Raw genomic sequence first — 19,122 nt, 5'->3', positions numbered from 1 at the left:
CGAACCGGCGTCCCCTGCATCAGCAGGCGGACTCCCAACCATTGCGCCACCAGGGAAGCCCCAAAGCCAGTAACTTTTAAAGAAGGATGTTCTTAAGCCATTTTTTTCTAGGAGACTATTAAGTGTAATGACTCAACATCCAAGTCTTTGTCTCCTTAATGGAATGAGTCAAGCCCTAATGACTGTATAAGCAAACTGCTTAAAAGGGCAGGTGTCAGAATTCTTATTCTTCTTGGCAGAAAAACACTATAAGCACAAAGTGTTGTCATACTAATTAAGGCATCTCAACTTCAAGGCACATCTGTCCCTGGGCCTTTGGATAATCAAAATGACCACTGAAAATAGAACAGTGGTATCTCCAATGGGGCAGATATGAGCCACTCCCAATCCTAAGAGACTCCAGTGAGATGTGACCTGGGATGCACATGTCTTACAATACCATTGAATGTCCATCTATATGTAGCCATATGTTTTAAGTTTTTACTTTATGTTCTATTAAGGTTAGTAGACAAAAGTAATTAGCAGACATTTAACTCTTGGCCCATAGTGAAAATCCAGCTAGCTGACTAGCTAACTGAGGTCTGGCAGGGAAGAAAACTGCTCTCCAGGTCTAAAAACAACACTGCTTGCATTGAAACTCCCTGAGTTTCATGATGAACATCTTGGTATTTTTTTTCAATTTCCTCATCACCAAAAGTAAGCCAGCTCTGTCTGTCAAGATGCCCAGGCTGCATGGCAGCAGTGTCAAAGGCTGCCATTTGCTTCAAGGCACTGCCATATGCTGGAGCACAACATTTTGTCTCTGGAAAATAAACACATCTGCCTTTGCCAGTGTCCTCCCACTGCGCCACCCATCTGGAGCAGGTGAGCTGGAAGACAAGCCTGGGCATGGGTGAGACAGGGGTGAGCAGGGGAGATGAGGCCTCAAGAGAGATGGCACATGGAGGAAGAAGGCAGTGCTGTGTCATGTCACGTCCTGCTAACCACGTTTGCCAAAGCTTGTGAAATTACCCTTGTTAGTGATATTTTAATCACATGTAACAAATGGTTGGTTGTTTTTAGGGGACAAGACCTGCAAAGTCAAGGTTCCACCTGGGCCATCTGTTCACAAGGTCACATGACCTCACTGATACCAATAAACAGATATCTTTGGGCCAGCCACCAAAGGCACGAGGACAATATTGTCCTTTGAATAGAAGGCTCAAAGCAACAGGGTTCTTCTAGGACAGGACCACACAATACCTGCCTAATATTAACCAGACCAAACACACTCAAATTCAGGCCAGAGTGCTGAGACGAGTCACGTCTGGAAATGACTGATACCTGAAATTCTCTCCTTTATATTCTTTCCCTTTCACTGAAAAAAATAAATTCAAGTCAGGTTATGGTCCTGGCATCAGATCTTTTTTTTTTTTTTTAAATTGAAGTATAGTTTTGATTTACAAGATTGTATTCATTTCAGGTATACAGCAAAGTGATTCAGCTATATATATTTTTTTCAGATTGTTTTTCATCATAGGTTATTACAAGATCTTGAATATAGTTCCCTGTGTTATATAGTAAATCCTTGTTCCTTATCTGTTCTATGTAGAGTAGTTTATGTCTGTTAATCCCATACTTCTAATTTAACCCCCACTCGTCCCCTTCTCCTTTGGTAACCATAGTTTGTTTTCTAAGTCTGTGAGTCTGTTTCTATTTTGTATATAGGTTCATTTGTATTATTTTTTTAGATTCCACATATAAATGATATCATAAAATATTTGTCTTTCTCCACCTGACTTACTTCACTTAATATGATATTCTCTAGGTCCATCATTGTTGCTGTGAATGGCATTATTTCATTGTTTTTTTAAGGTTGAGTAATATTCCACTGTGTATATATACCACATCTTCTTAAACCAGTTGTCTGTTGATGGGCACTTGGGCTGTTTCCATGTTTTGGCTGTTGTAAATAGTGCTGCTATGAACATCGGGGTACATGTATCTTTTCGAATTAGAGCTTTTGTCTTTTCTGGAAATATGCCCAGGAGTGGGATTGCTGGATCATATGGCAACTCTATTTTTAATTTTTTAAGGAACCTCCATAGTGTTTTCCATAGTGTCTGCACCAATTTACATTCCCACCAACAGTGTACAAGGGTTCCCTTTTCTCCACACGCTCTCCAGCATTTATTATTTGTAGACTTTTTGATGATAGCCATTCTGACTGGTGTGAGGTGATACCTCATTATAGTTTTGATTTGCATTTCTCTAATAATTAACAATGTTGAGGGCTTCCCTGGTGGCACAGTAGTTAAGAATCTGCCTGCCAATGCAGGGGACACAGGTTCAAGCCCTGGTCTGGGAAGATCCCACATGCCGAGGAGCAAGTAAGCCCGTGCACCACAACTACTGAGCCTGTGCTCTAGAGCCCGCGAGCCACAACTACTGAGCCCGTGTGCTGCAACTACTGAAGCACGTGTGCCCAGAGCCTGTGCTCCACAACAAGAGAAGCCACCACAATGAGAAGCCCATGCACCACAACCAAGAGTAGCCCCCGCTCGCCTCAATTAGAGAAGCCCGTCCGCAGCAACAAAGACCCAACACAGCCAAAATTAAATAAATACAATAAATAAATTTATAACACACAAACAAACGAAAAAACAATGTTGAGCATCTTTTCATGTGCCTGTTGGTCATCTGTATGTCTTCTCTGGAGAAATGTCTATTTAAGTCTTCTGCCCACTTTTTAATTGGGTTGTTTGTTTTTGTGATATTGAGTTTTATGAGCTGTTAGTATATTTTGGCTATTAACCCCTTGTCAGTAGCATCATTTGTAAATATTTTCTCCCATTCCGTACTTTGTCTTTTTGTTTTGTTGACGGTTTCCTTCACTGTGCAAAAGCTTTTAAGTTTGATTAGGTCCCATTTCTTTATTTTTGCTTTTATTTCTTTTGCCTTGGGAGACTGACCTAAGAAAATATTGCCACAATTTATGTCCAAGAATGTTTTGCTTATGTTCTCTTATAGGAGTTTTATGGTGGCATGTCCTGTATTTAGGTCTTTAAACCATTTTGAGTTTATTTTTGTATGTGGTGAGAGGGAGTGTTCTAATTTCACTGACGTACATGTAACTGTCCAGCTTTCCCAATACCACTTGCTAAAGATTGTCTTTTCTCCATTGTATATTCTTGCCTCCTTTGTCATTGATTAATTGACCATAGGTATGTGGGTTTATTTCTGGCTCTCTATTCTGTTCCATTGATCTATATGTCTGTTTTTGTGCCAATACCACGTTGTTTTGATTACTGTAGCTTTGTAGTATTTGACATCAGATCTTTAAATCATGCTATTTGGGAGCTGGAAGAAACCATAAAAATTACCCATATGCTTTTTCTCCCAAGGTTTTTCATCTAGCTCATGGGAGAGCTAGTGCTATACCTCCTGCAGCAATTATACTAGTTTTCAGACTTCAGTAGGAAAGGGACAGAGAAGTCACTTTTTCAAATAAAATCTTACATGGAATTCCTATATATAAAATAGATAAAAGTTGGGAATGCTCTGGTGGTCCAGTGGTTAGGACTCGGTGTTTTCACTGCCAGAGCCCGGGTTCAATACATGGCCAGGGAACTAAGATCCCACAAGTCATGCGGCGTGGCCAAACAAGAAAAAAACAAAGCAAAAAAATTAAAATAGATAAAAGTTGAGCTGATCTATATGAAACAGAGCTAAAGTTTCATTACACTGGTCTTCCTTGGTGAGTTTCCTGAGGCAGCTTCATGTAATAAAGTTTGAAAACCACCATACCAGGCTGGATGATATTTTTCCAACATTATTTCTATTGTTTGCTTGCTAAACATTTACAGGTATAGCCCCATAAGAAGATAAATTACCAAAGGCTCATCAAGCACTTCAGAAAAGGTTCTCTGAAAACACTTTGGCCAGTGAATAGCAGTATAGTAAAGCCCTGAAGATTACACACCATGGAGGCCAGCATTCTACTCTAAGTCTTGTCACAAACTCTGCGTTCCCCAAGTATATCAAATCCGGCTGGTTCATCTCTCAGTTCCCACATATGTAAAGTGGAGATCTCCATGGATAATAACAGATAATTTTAGGGCATTCATATGGACTACACCAAATGTGCCACATAATTCATTTCAAGCAAGAAATAGCTCCATAATTCATCACTCTCCCTTCTGTAGTCCATTAATCAAATCATAAGAAGTTAAACAAGCATCATGCAAACTATGCCTGTAAGTCATTACAAATTTTTCAAAATAATCCTGTTAAAAATCTAGCAGTTCCTTAATGATGGAGTCATTTATTAAATACTTATTATTTTTCAGGGAGTTACCATTCACTCATTCAAAATATATTTTATTAAATTTATTAAACCAATGGCATATATAATTTGCCACAACTGATCACTCCTTCCTTCTTAACAGATGAAGAAAGTGAGGCTCAGGAAACATAAGTAACTTATTCAAGATTACACAAGCTAGTACATACCAGAGAAGAGACCAGAACTTTGGTATATCTGACTCCAAAATCCATGCTCAAAGAAGCCTCATAAGCATTTAAGATTGGGGGAAAGGGCTTCCCTGGTGGTGCAGTGGTTGAGAGTCCACCTGCCGATGCAGGGGACATGGGTTCGTGCCCTGGTCCGGGAAGATCCCACATGCCGTGGAGCGGCTAGGCCCGTGAGCCATGGCCGCTGAGCCTGCGCGTCTGGAGCCTGTGCTCCGCGACGGGAGAGGCCACAACAGTGAGAGGCCCACATACCGCAAAAAAAAAAAAAAAAAAAAAGATTGGGGGTAAAAAAATATTTGAAATTGGGGAGTCAAACCTATAGCAAAATCCTAATAAGCCCTTTCTCGTTCGTTGGGGTCTAACCAGGAGCAGACCAACTTAATTGTACACATGCGTCTAAATAAAAACTAAAACGAAGGCTCTTGATTTTTTCCTCCAATCTGTGTGTCTTTTTCATCTTCTCCTGCTGATTTCATATCTTTAATTCTTACATGAAGAAGTAACACCTATTCATTAAGAATACTTTAATAAAATTCCCTTCCAGTGTATAAATGCACAATAACATTTTCAATGGTATATGTGGACCTAACTGGATGACATTTATTCAGCAAACATTTATTGAACACCTACCATGGGCACATATTTATACCTTAACTATATAATCCTATGTGGAAATCTTGACTTTTTAGTAGAACTGAACATTTCATGCCTCCCCAAATGAACAAGCACACTTGTACATTAGTCCAGTAACTAATAAAGGAGATAGTATGAAACAGTATGGTATTTGAAGTTAAGAGTCTTACTTCAGCCTTTTATAGATGATATATGTGCCTCTGGTATACTTGGACACATAAGAGAAATATTCCTCTCGTATACTTGGACACATAAGAGAAATATTTAACCCTTCTATTAACCAGTCTTAGCACCTCTGTAAGCAAAATGGGACTAACTCAGCTTATGGTATCATAAGAAGCATTAAATAAGGTCCCATATATGGTTATCTAGGATAGCACTGTCCAAGAAAACTTTCTATGATGATGAAAATGCTCTATATCTGTAATGTCCAATATGGTAGCCATTAGCCACATGTGGCTATTGAGCAGTTGAAATGTGGCTAATGTGACTGAGGAACCAAAGTTTTTTAAAGAAACAAAAATTTATTTCTCTTTCAAAGTCCAGGAGACTCTCACCTAGGAACTGAATTTTAAACTAAATTGAAATAAAATTTTTTATTGAAACAGTTGATTTACAATATTATATTAGTTTCAGGTATCTAACACAGGGATTCAATAGTTTTATACATTATACTCCATTTAAAGTTATTACAAAATAATGGCTATACTTCCCTGTGCTGTACAATATATCCTTGTCGCTCATTTATTTTATACATTGTAGTCTGTATCTCTTAATCCCATACTTCTATCTTGCCTCTCCTCTCTTCCCTCTCCCCACTGGTAAGCACTAGTTTGTTCTCTGTATCTGTGAATCTGTTTCTGTTTTGTTGTATACATTTGTTCTATTTTTTAGATTCCACATATAAATGATAAGAGTACTTGTCTTTCTCTGACTTATTTCACTAAGCTTAGTACCCTCTAGGTCCGTCCACATTGTTGCAAATGGCAGAATTTCATTCTTTTTTATGGCTGAGTAATATTCCATTGTGTGTGTGTGTGTGTGTGTGTGTGTGTGTGTACCATATCTTTTTTATCCATTCATCTATTGATAATTTTAATTATTTTAAATTTAATTAGCCACATATGACTAGTGGCTACCGTACTGGACTGCGTCAATCTAGAAAAAAGCCTAGCACATAATAGATGGTCAATGTTGGTTTATTTCTATTTTCCTTATCAATACCAGTATCCCACTCTTTACCAGCAAATCAGTTCAACTAAAATAGCACAACAATCTCCAATAGGAAAATAACTTATAGCTATTAAATTGTTACTTTGACCAAACAGTAAGAGCAGCATAAAAACAAAAGTGAATTTATTAATTAGGTCTATGTGCCATACACTGTGCTAACAACTTTGCATGATTACCTCATTTAATCTTTATAATAACTCTATGAAGTAGGTGCCATTATTTTATAAGTAGGGAAATTAAGCTTAGAATTTGTCCAGAGACACATAGCTAGCAAGTCAGTGGGCAAAGATTTAAACCCAGGCAGTGTAACTCCAGACACTGTGTTTAACCAACAAGCTAAACCACCTACATCTTAAAGAACCAATTTACAAAAAATTGGCAAACAGCACAGTACACAGCAAACCGGAAATCAAACAATTTGAGCTACAGACACAAAGTTACACATGCTAACTGGCTGACTTAAAGTAAGTCTCATGTGCTAACTGGTGTGACTATACAAACGTACCAAATCTAGTGACTTTTTAGTTATTAGAAAGACTGAAAAACTACCATCACCTCTCTCCCCATAATAAAATGACTGAAATATGAAACAGTATTTTAGAACTAACAATCTATTTTGACTGGAGGGTGGGGGAGCAGGGATTGGACCTAGAAGCACAAGGCAGAGGTAATCAATATTTACAAGAGCCCCATGTCACTGTCTACAAGGGATATTTATTTGTTAAGACATCAAACATTTCTGCTAGGAGATTAACCGGATTCACTACATTTGCATGAAGCACATTGCCACTCTTATCTCAATTCTAAAAGAAGCTTAACTCACTTATGTCTGTAGCATTTAAGACAAGTGTTTATTGTGCCCAAAGCTGGAATTCTTATTCCAATTCTGCTTGACAAGTCAGAGGAATATTTTACACAACAAGCCACAGCACACTCTTTACTGAATACCACAGGAAATTCTAAGTGGCAGGAAAGGTCATATGTGATTCATTTTCCTCTCTGGTGGAGAAATGAACAAAAAAGGCCACTGACTTTTCACCCAGATCAAAACAATGCATGTAAATGTGTCTCCTCTCCCCTACGCATCATGTTTCTAGCTTCTCTTCAAACTTCATAATCCTTCATATTGCACAAACCCCTTGGTCAAAGACAGAAAAAGAGATCCTATTTATTGAAGATAACTAATGAGAACCTACTGTATAGTTCAGGGAACTTGACTCAATGCTCTGTGGTGACCTAAATGGGAAGGAAATCCAAAAAAGAGAGGATATATGTATATGTATAGCTGATTCACTTTGCTGTACAGTAGAAACTACAACAACATTGTAAAGCAACTATACTCCAATAAAAATTAATTAATTTTAAAAAAGAGATTCTATTTATTGAGTTCTCAATTCAGCATTATTAGGCACTAGAAAATAAACTGCTTTAAAGATCTGTAAAAAATAACTAAAATAAACCAAAAGCCTGTACTTGTTTTGATTTCTGTCATAACTCAGCTTAATCAAGTCCAAATGGAAAAGAAAAAAAAAAAAACCTATGTTCTAGAAATATTACTGAAAAACCAAGGAGCTGTCAAGGCAGAGCAGGCAAGTAATTATGGCACCATTAGTGTAGCTTTTGCCTGACCTGCTGTGTGACCTGGAGCTAATCCCTTTGCCACTTTATGCTTTTCATTCCGTATCATTGATAGAGAATTAACTGCTATATATCTCAGCGGACTAGTGAGTAGATTAAATTATTAAGCAAAATGCTTTGGGCAAAAGTCATATGAATGTTAAATATTATGATTTACAAGCATTCATTTTCCTAGCACTCCTGCGGGGTTAGGAAGTTATCTCGATTTCATAGATGAGTAAACAGGCACAGGGGGTAAGGCCACATGGTAAAGCTCCGTTTACAAACTCCCTGTGGGAAGGGAATACACACCTTTAGCAATCATACGAACATTCTTAGCACATCCTATACAATCTTTAATACAGTCAAGCCTTTTTTTCCCCTTTCTTTCTTTCTTTTTTCATTCAATCCTTAACTTAATGTTGCATCTTTTAACATGCTGTCAATGGAACAGTGACAGCTCTAAGGTAACAACAAGGCCAGAATAAGTGAGAAAGAATAATTCTGTGTGCATAGGCAAGAAGAGCCATTGAAAGACAGTTAATCTCAAAATGAAATTTGCATTATTATTTTTAAGGTTTTATCTCTACTACCGAGTAATTCAACCATGGAAATAAGAAACATGGTTTGCTATGAAAACACTGAAAACAAATTAAAAGGCCATCACAGGGCCTTCCTGTTGGTGTACCCCATCCAAATTCTCTGCAATGTATATTCACCCCTGGGCTTTAATTAGCAACTATGCAGAAAGAAAAAACAAATCCAACAAGACTGAAAAATAACAAGTAGCAATGGTAAGGGCTCAGGAAGGCCAAATAGGGCAAAAATACTACTCGTGTGTAACAGGAACAGAAAAGAAGCACAGATTTCTCTGCTCCTAAGGCTGCTTGCTATATTGCTTACCCGACTCCGAAGATAGTCAGCCAGGTTTCGGCGAGTGAAATTAGCTGCTGCTGTGGGAGACAATTCATAACCTGGTATGAAAGATAAATAATCATATTTAAAGTGAAGCAGAAGGAATATCAGTACAAATCCTTCCACTACTCCTGTTCTTACAGCCTACCACCCTCTGGACATTCAGAGTATACACCGAATAAAGAGTACAATCATACTTCTTGTCAACGGCTGTGAAATAGCTAGTTAGTACTGGCAGTAATTACTGTTCATAAAACAGAACCACGGTAATTATTCTACAGTGAGATCAAATTCATAGCCTTGCTCAAGCTATTCCTTCATCAACAGACTGTGGTTTCCTCTGTAGAAGGAAAGAGGTACAAATACACAGGTGTTGGAAAAAAAGAAAGAGGTCTTGAGATGACAACTTTTAAAATTTATATAAAAAGGAATATCGGGAAAAGAGAGGCTGGAAATTAGGATAGCCTCAGAGACATAACTTTATACGGTTTTCTTTTCTTTAAAAAAAAAGACATTTTATTAAGAAGTGTAATATTTTCAAAAGTACAAGCCACAGGGAAAAAATGTTTCTATCACTATCTACAATATTTTAAAAATAGAGGATCTCGGGCTTCCCTGGTGGCGCAGTGGTTGAGGGTCCGCCTGCCAATGCAGGGGACATGGGTTCATGCCCCGGTCCGGGAAGATCCCACATGCCGCAGAGCGGCTAGGCCCGTGAGCCATGGCCGGTGAGCCTGCCCGTCCAGAGCCTGTGCTCTGCCACGGGAGAGGCCACAACAGTGAGAGGCCTGCGTACCGCAAAAAAAAAAAAAAAAAAAAAAAGAGAGGATCTCCAGCATAAAACCTCTAAATAAAGTTGTAATGCCAGCAAAAGTACAGCCCAGAGGAATGGCGTCAGGTGTGCATTAACAATGCACTCACTTTGGGAATTAATTCCCCAGTAAAATGGGGCTAGTGCCAAAAGACACAAGAATGACCCACAACTCAGTAGACCCACACAGAATATGCCAGTTTGGAAAGAGAGCATGTGGTTATTTCCTACAACATTCCAAACACCAGTGTCACAGCAGGTAAGATGTAGATTAAAATTCTAACAAATATTTATACAACAGCTACTGTGTTTCAGGGTCTATGCTAGGTGCTTTCACATACAATACTGAATTTCATCCTTATAAAAAGTCTACTAGTACATGTTAAACTATAATGGAAGCAATTCTGAATAAGCAGGAATGCTTTTCAATTCTCTACCTAACCCTCTATAAACTAAGGATTTGACAATTATCTTAAAGGCAGAACGTCTGATGCCTGATCATCTGCATACAGATTTTTCTTTCTTTCCCTTATTTTGGCTCAGTTCTTAAATTTTAATACGCATAAGAGTTACTGTGTAAGGATACATGCAAAAAACTATACTTGACAGGTAACTTAAGGGTTTTTTTTTTTTTGGCTGCACCACACAGCATATGGGATCTTAGTTCCCCGACCAGGGATCGAACCCATGCTCCCTGCATTGGAAGCGTGGAGTCTTAACCACTGGACCACCAGGGAAGTCCCCCGCTTAAGGGGTTTAGTCATATACAATTTTTAGTATATGACTTACCTTAATTTTAGTCACATACAATTTTTGTTTTATGCACTGACTTTAGACCCTGACAGCTACGTAACAGAACCTCTCTTGTTTATTCCTTCTCCCTCTCCTGGGACAGGACAGTGAAGTATTGCTCTACTGACTGTACTTCAGAAACACGGGCATCCTTCGCAGGCCACGCAGGCAATAAGTAGAGTCATTAAAAAATAATTATTAAACTATTCTAAACTTGCTTAAACCTAAACACCATGTACTTTAGGTTCCTGAATGGCAGGAACTGAACCATATTCATCTTTGAATTCTCTGTGGTACTAGGCAGAGTGCTTAACATAGATGAGGCCCTCAAAAATATTTACAGAATTTAATGCATGATGCTAAGTCTGCTGCCTAAAAAACTATACAAATAGATCATATCTAGTCATTTTACACATACAATTATATTCAAATTAAGCTCCTTCACAGTGCCACATTATAGCAGTGCTGTGTATAACAGTATTATTGCACTGTGAAGTAAGTAACTGGAAGGAAGGTTCTTTCTGCTGGAGCATCACTATACACTTCCCTGGATCAGAGGGCTAGTGGCTAGTATTATTTCACAGGGAGGCTTTCCCAGTGGATAAGAGTTCATTAGCCGCAGAGAGAGCTCACAAAATATCTCACAAAAATCCTAATTATCTCCCTAGACAAGAACCTACCAGAGAGGCAAGGCAGAACCCTTTTATGACACAGTAAATCTCCTACAATTACACAGAGTTTAAATTTTGTTTAAAAACAAATATGCATTTTCATACATATTATTCATTAATATTATTATAATACCATTTTATTTGTTTGTTTGTTTGTTTTTTGGCCATGCCACACGGCTTGCAGGATCTTAGTTCCTCAACCAGGGATTGAACCCGTGCCCCCTGCAATGGAAGCATGGAGCCCTAACCACTGGACTGCCAGGGAATTCCCAATAATGCCATTTTAGAGATAAGGAAAATAAAGGTTCAGAGAGGATAAGTGATTTGTCACATTAAGTTTAACTTAGGTCTTTTAGCTCTGAGATTTCAGATATACTTTAGCTCAAATCACATTCTCTAAAACTTAAAAAGTCTGATATTAACATGCTCATTTTTCAAGATGGTATTAGCTTTATCCCCCAAGTATTAGTGTTGTAATGGTTCTCTTTTCTGCTCTGGGATTTTTGTAGAAAATCTTTAGGATCAGAAGGAGGATCTAGCTAAGGCTTCAAAAATAAGAAGACTCAAATAAAAATAAGACCACATTGGTTTGCTCATGTATAGAACTGTAGAGAATATCCTCTTTCAATACAAATTTAAAGACAAACCCACCAAAGCCATTTTCTAAGTATTACCCACCATTTCGCATCTTATAGAGCTGCACGTTTTTCTGAATATATTCTGCAAACTGTACAGTGTCTCCAGCCTCTCCAACACATAGGAGTAAGATTTTTTCACTCATCTTAAACATCTTGTCATGATCTGCTCAAAATAAAAAACACACACTGTTAGAAACTGCCTTATCAGAAATTTATTCTTATTACACAGGCAACCATAAACAGGTTTAACAATTACTATACTGAATAATTTTATGAATCACTGTTTTTAGAAGACTTTAATGGGCAACTGTATCAATTACTCTTACTCTGCATGTTAAATTCATCTGCATATTTTATTACTATCAATTTCAGCTGGAGAATATATGTAAAAGCTGATAACTGAAAATATACATAAAAACATCAAGGCACTTGAAATACAATGAACAACAATTAAAGAAACTGAAGGAATCAAGCCAATGGCCATTATCTTTAGGCTCATGATTACAAAGCCCTGAAATGTCTCTACAAATACAAATGTTAATTATTACATATACACATACAAAAACATATATGAAAACTACCGGTGCTACAATTAAGGAACCATGTCAAGAAAGAACAAAAAATCAACTGAGAATATAAATCACCATAGAAAGTAAACCAACTCCATTTCCAAAGCAAAGAGAAAGTTAAAATGAATGCCAAAGCAAAAATTCTAACAAATATTGTAATACTAAGCTATTTAAAAACACCTCAAAAAACCCAATGCTCTAATCTTATCTAACTGAACCAGACTCATTCAGATTAAACAGATAAATAAATATTCAGATAGCAATTAATGCCCAAGGAAGAAAACTCCATATTCAGTCTGTAGCTTCAGAAAAAGGCTAAATCTCCCTATCTTACTCTCACTTTCACTTTTCATTTTTCAAATAGTGCTGAATAATCTTCCCTGGGAGACATGCTTCCTGTTTGAAAGCTTCTGAAATGTCAAAATCTCTTAATAGGATTTTAAAAACAGAATGCTACAGTTAAGTACTTTACAAGTGTTTGAGAGTTGTAGATACCAGTAATTTGGTTTCCTAGACTTTGCGGGGGGGGGGGGGGGGGGACCACATAAAATGTGCCTGTAGATAGTATCAAATTGCCTTGAAACTCCTAAATAAACACACTTTTATTTGTTATAGGCTACAGGAGACTTAGAGACTATTAATTTGCAAAACTGTTTATGACAGAAAAAAATTCACTTATAAATATATTATCTATGCAAAGAAAAAGAACCAAAAGAGAATTAGATGCCACTGGCATCTGAGTTCTTGCCAGTGGCAAAAGTACAGGCAATTTTTATTTCCTTCATTATGCTTATGAGTATTTCCTAAAATGTCTATACTTAATATGCATCATCTTTGTAAGAAAATATTACTTAATAAGTTTATTACCATAATGAGAAAAAAAGCTGTTCTTATTTCAGGGGGGCGGGGGGAGCTTGTTTACAAAGAATTTATGTTACAATTAGAAGAAATGCTAAATTTTGAGACACTAAACTGTTCAATTTTAAAATGAACTTAATTCAAGGCCAAAAGTGTTTTTTAAACATCTATTGTGTGGCCAGTGACTGGTGAAGGGGGATATAAAAAAAAAAAAGTGATAGATGCTAATTACTCCTTGAGTTATGCAGGAAATAGCCTATGTAGCTCTAGGAAATTTCTGATCCTTGACAAAGAACTTAAAAGATCCACATACATGATACAAACGGACAACAAAATAAGCAACATGAGTGTACAATACTCGAGACTGGAACCCAATAGACCTTGGTTATAATCTGGGTTCAGCACTCTGAACTCGGGCAAATTATTTGCCCTTTCTAAGCCAGTTTCCAAGTGTGTAACATGGTAATACTATCACTTACACCTGCCTAACTCATAGGTGGGGAAAACTGTACATGTACAATATTATCATACTCAGTGTGAGACAATGTAGTTCAGATTATACATGTTACAGGAATTCAGAAAAAAGAGCAATCTGTGTGGGCTGAGGTACTGCAATTTAAAAGCAATCCTATACAGGCCAGAAGAGAAATGAAATGTGGCATATAACCAAACTGAAGAATTGTGCCATTTTAATAAGCAAGCAATCTCTGGGAAATATCTCCTCTATAGTATCAAAATATCTTACAAAGTGACAAACCAAAAAACTGATTGGAAGTATCACTCTCATTTTATACCTGGAGAAAAATGAATCTCAAAAGGTTATTCATTTTCAGCATTCTTGCCTACTCTACACAGTTCCTTCATGAAAAGAAAGGTAGGAAAAAGTCCTCATGCTACTCCAAAGCTTCTACCATAAACATTTTCCCCCCCCCCCAGTATCCAGGCCTCTCACTGTTGTGGCCTCTCCCGTTGCGGAGCACAGGCTCCGGACGCGCAGGCTCAGCGGCCATGGCTCACGGGCCTAGCCACTCAGCGGCATGTGGGATCTTCCCGGACCGGGGCACGAACCCATGTCCCCTGCATCGGCAGGCGGACTCTCTACCACTGCGCCATCAGGGAAGCCCCATAAACATTTTTATATCGTAAAACACTATAGGGAAAATCAGAGCTGAGTACAGTTATTTCCAACCATTTTCAAGAACTAGCTCAAATTCATCTTTCTTCTATAGACCACAGTGATTTCTTTTCTCTGAATACCATAAGGATTTACTTTTGAAACCACTGATTTAAAAATTAACCTAATACTTACTAGTGATACTTCTTTCATCATATAAAATCATCTTGTAGTATTTATTTCATGTTTTTTTAATGTCTTAGATACCTTTATGGATTATACCCAATACACTGCATACCCTATAACACCTAGAAGTACTGTGTATGTAGGTAGGCTTAAAACACATTTTATTTTTCAAAATGATTTCATATTCATTAATGTGATGAAACAGAACACCTATAAATGTACTGACTTTGTTATAGCTCTATCTAGACACTACTGCATGCTCAACTCACTTGCATGTCAAAGGTCTTAATATTCAAAATAATGGACAGATTTACCCTCAAAAAAACAAATTGACTCTTTTGGAAAACATGGTTTACAAATAAAACTTCTACAAACTAATCATGGAATTTCATAATCTGACTTGAGGAACAATCCATACCATAAATGTTTTAAAATTTAATAATTTTTCTTTCTTTAAGCCCAAAATGAACTGTTATCTGCTCTCAAAGCTTCCCCTAGTCTCTACAACTAGAATCTCTTCTTCCTCTGGAGTACCTAAAAACAACTCTGCTTCCTCTGCACTACCTGAGAAGCTTGATTGTACTTTTCATATGCAGCATCATTTTCTAGCTTGTGTCATAATTATCTGTACTAATATCTGAATCCCTTATTAAACTGTAACTTCTAAGATAAGGACCACATCTTATTCTTCTTTGCATCCCTTTAGCACCTAGCACTGTAATGGACACATAGGTGCCCAAAACCTATTTATCAAATGAACATTAAATCATCTGAGCCAAAGTATAATACTCTTTTAACAGCAGTATGCCTATGATCAATCACGAAAACTCACTCTTCAATTCCACAGATCAGCAACCAAAATCTTTTTTAAATTATTTATTGAGTACTGACTGTAGGGAGACAGTATAGTATAGCAGTTATGGCAAAAGATATGGAGTCAAACTGCATAGGTTTGAACCTGGGTTCTGCCACTTGTGGCCTTAGGCAAGTTTCTTAACCTCTATGCCTCAGAACTGTCATCTGTAAAGTGGCAATGTAATAGCACCCATTTCAAAAGGGTAAATGAATTAATGTAAACTGCTTAAAATAATACATACATAAGTGCTTAGTATGTTTACTACTAAGTATTTGTCATGGTGTTAAACATTTGCACAAAACTTTTTCACTCAATCCTCCCAACAAGCTTTTGAGGTTGGTATTACTAACCCGATTTAGCAGATGAGGAAATCTGGGCACTGAGAAAAAACTTGTACAAAGTCATAAAGCAAGTAAGTGACAGGGCTCCTGTTTCCTAACTCCCCTAGCTACATAAATGTAAGGAAAACTAGGCAGCCAGTGCCCTGGAAAAGAAGGATCAGAGCTAAGACTCGGGAAGATACAGGCCGCGGAAGGCAAATGCCAGGTTTCTAGCCCCACAGTCTCTCACTCTCCCCAAGATCCCACCTTATGCTGCCAGCAAACTAACGTCATCAGCCCGACAACAGGAAATTTATCAGGGATTAGGGGATCTAGGAATCCTGGAGCCAGGCTGGCGCTTAGACACTTCAAAACTTAATTCCCTTAAGCAACTCTCGCCCAGCAAGCATACAGCAAAAGCCAGAGAAGAGTACTGACCCAGGAGCCCTGGGAGGAGCGAAAGTCAAGGCCCTAAACTTGTCTTCCTGTTTCCTAATTCTAAAACTAAGCAAGTGCAGACCAGGGCAGTCAGGGTTCCACCTCCCAGACCTCCCTGGTACTCACCCAACCGCCCCCCCACGAACTCCTCCCGGCTGCCCCTATACCCAGGCCCGGGCCTCCCCTGTTTCCTCTCACCGTCCTTCATCTGGACAATATTGCTAGCGGCCACCCGGTCGGAGGCGACAAGGACATAGTCAGGGCCCTGGATGCCGATGAGGTACTCCATGGTGGCAGGAGGCCGGGGACTGCAGGTTCAATGGAGCCCGGGACTGGCGGGCTTCTCGGCCTCACCGGTGAGACAGCACAACCGAGCGAAGATCCGCGCGACGCAGACCTCGCTAGCGTCCCGGCCAACGGCGCTCTCGGATGACGTACAACTGTCGCGAGAGTTTGGAAAGTGGGCGTGTGTGAAAAATCTTTCCTCGCCTCTTGGCCCTGTCCAGGTCTCTTGCAATCCCGGCAGTACAGATCACTTCACTTACGTAATGCCTAGTTTCTTTATTTATAACTGAGAGTTTAAAACTCGCTTGAGGAGGGAATCATGCACTATATGTAAAGTGCCGAGCACACGTGTGTGCCAAAAGGCATGCGTCTCTGGATGGCCGTTTCCCTTCGATGCTCGGTAAAATATCGCCAGAAACCCCTTCCCTGCAAGCTAGTAGGAAAAATAAAAACGTGAAAGGACCCCTTTTTACATGTTACATAAAAGTAAAATATGAATGCGTTAAAGATCTAAGCATGAAGACTAAAATCGTAAAAGATCTTTTTATGATGTTCCAACCTCAAATTGTATGTAGTTGCTACCTCTGGTGACGGTGATTTGAAGGAAGCACTTTCACTTTTTATTTTGTACACATCTGTATTATTTGAATGTTTCACAATGCTCACGTATTACTCATATTTTAATAGGAAAAAGCACAGCCATCCCTTTATATGTTGCAGACATTCCGGGGAAAGCTGATATATTCCATGATTAGTTTCTGACATTTGAATGGTTTCACAATTGAGTCTTCATACTAGCCATACTAGCTGCCTCAGAAATGGAAAACCGGTTGCAATTGTATCTCCAGACACAACCGTGCAATTCACTTGCTTCTGCAGAAATGTGTAGTCCTTACTCCCTTCTGAATGTTTCTTCCAGCTCTCTGCCCATGAAGGAACACAGAGCCTGAGGAGTTTGGGGCAGCCCATCTATCACGGGATGATGCCAGAGGCAAGTGAGGTCATTAAGTCAAGCATTCCACTATGAACACAGATGCATCCATCATCCTAGAAAGATCCTTTTTTAAACACCACTGGGAAAGAAGACTCTCAAGCCTCTCTCCCTTTCTCTTTCTCTTTCTCTGTCATTTTGCTTGCTTTTTACAATTGCAAAAATTACATAGTTATACTATACACACACACACACAAAAAAATAATACAAAAGCGAAGAGTGAAATATTTCTCCTCCCACTCGAGGTAACTACTCACCAAATGTCTGTATCCTTCCAGACCTTTTTTCCTTTGTATATACCGAAATTCATTCATTCATTCATAAAGGCTGCAGAATTCTGAATTGGAAAATCTAATTTTTAAAAAGGACCCAAGTTGGGCTTCCCTGGTGGCACAGTGGTTGGGAGTCCGCCTGCCGATGCAGGGGACACGGGTTCGTGCCCCGGTCCGCGAAGACCCCACATGCGGTGGAGTGCCTAGGCCTGTGAGCCATGGCCGCTGAGCCTGCGTGTCCGGAGCCTGTGCTCCGCAATGGGAGAGGCCACAACAGTGAGAAGCCCACATACCGCAAAAAAAAAAAAAAAAAGGACCCAAGTATCTTTTAAACCGGCTCTTTCCTCCTCCTCCCCAGGATTCTTGAAATCCCCTCTAGCTAAGTCAAACTAAAGATTCTCTAACTTCTCATTAATATAAAAGAAAGTAGATTTTCAAGACATAACTTGTTCTATTTTACTAAGAATTAGGGAGAATCCCTCCTTCAATTAAAGTCTTAGAATAACCAAACCTTAGATTAGAAAAAGTGTCTGTGGAGGTTCCAGAAACAGCATGATGTAGTCAGTTTTTCTGTAAAGGGCCAGATAGTAAATATTTTGGGCTTTGTAGGCCATAAGGTATCTGCCACAACTACTCAATGATGCCATTGTAGTGCAAAAGCAGCCATAGCCAATATATAAATCAGTGAACATGCAATGTTCCAATAAAACTTTATTTACAAAAACAGGTGAGGGGGAGAGGTGGATTTGGCTCATGCAACATAGTTTTCAGACCCCTGAAGTAGTGGGAGACCTGTAAATCAACAAATAACTCTGGTCCCAGCTCCACCTCTTCCAACCTTGGTGCAAAATTCATTGAGCCTCAGTTTCCTTATTTATAAAAGGAACATTTAGGAGAGAGATTTGCTTTGTATTTCTCTTGAGATGGGAAGGAGTTGCAGGTTTGGTTGGCTCCATGAGTATAAGAAATCATATCCTGCTCCTTCATGAATGCTGGGAAGTTTAGCAGGACCATAAAGAAGAATGACCACATTGTACCTAGGGAATGTGGCCATACTACGGGAGGCTACCAGCCTTGCCAAGACTCCCAAGCTTGACATGGAAGCATCAGCACACCCCATACTCAAAAGACTCTGTGAGCTTAGATAGTAAGGTTGGGACAAAGATAGACTGGAGATCAGTGGCCCACCCCTAAATATTCAGAGATGTTAATGTATCAGATACTGTTGATGCCCTGCCCATAACCTTTTTACCTACTTATGGTAGCTGCCATCCCCTAGCTGCTGTAAATCTTGATTAATAAAAACTCACAGCTTTGCCCTTCTTCAGAGAATTTCCCTTAACCACATGAGAAGCATCTTCGCCTGCGAGGCTATGCACCTATTCCCACTCCCCAGCCATTGACTGACTGA

General features: G+C 38.9%; 1 protein-coding gene across 3 annotated transcripts in view; it reads right to left on the bottom strand.

The window, feature by feature from the left end:
- PSMB2 (proteasome 20S subunit beta 2) overlaps nt 1-16,591 on the bottom strand; it is a 36,670-nt gene extending 20,079 nt beyond the window's left edge. The window contains exons 1-3 of one of the 3 annotated variants that reach the window (XM_089896326.1): nt 16,362-16,591; nt 11,863-11,985; nt 8,899-8,969 (exon numbers count right to left, since the gene is read on the bottom strand). In XM_089896326.1, the coding sequence (XP_089752452.1) occupies nt 8,899-8,969; nt 11,863-11,985; nt 16,362-16,452 (285 nt within the window). In that variant the 5' untranslated portion in view covers nt 16,453-16,591. Of the gene's footprint in view, nt 1-7,574; nt 7,615-8,898; nt 8,970-11,862; nt 11,986-16,361 lie in introns of those variants that run through there. The other 2 variants (XM_022575213.3, XM_089896336.1) reach the window with 2 other exon arrangements.
- Between the last annotated feature and the right edge of the window lie 2,531 nt (nt 16,592-19,122).

This window comes from Delphinapterus leucas, chromosome 1 (genome assembly GCF_059928025.1).
Source record: "Delphinapterus leucas isolate spDelLeu-1000000601 "Yukka" chromosome 1, BTC_Dleu_Yukka2, whole genome shotgun sequence".
Taxonomy (NCBI): Eukaryota; Metazoa; Chordata; class Mammalia; order Artiodactyla; family Monodontidae; genus Delphinapterus; species Delphinapterus leucas.
This window is presented reverse-complemented; position numbering and strand designations above follow the sequence as displayed.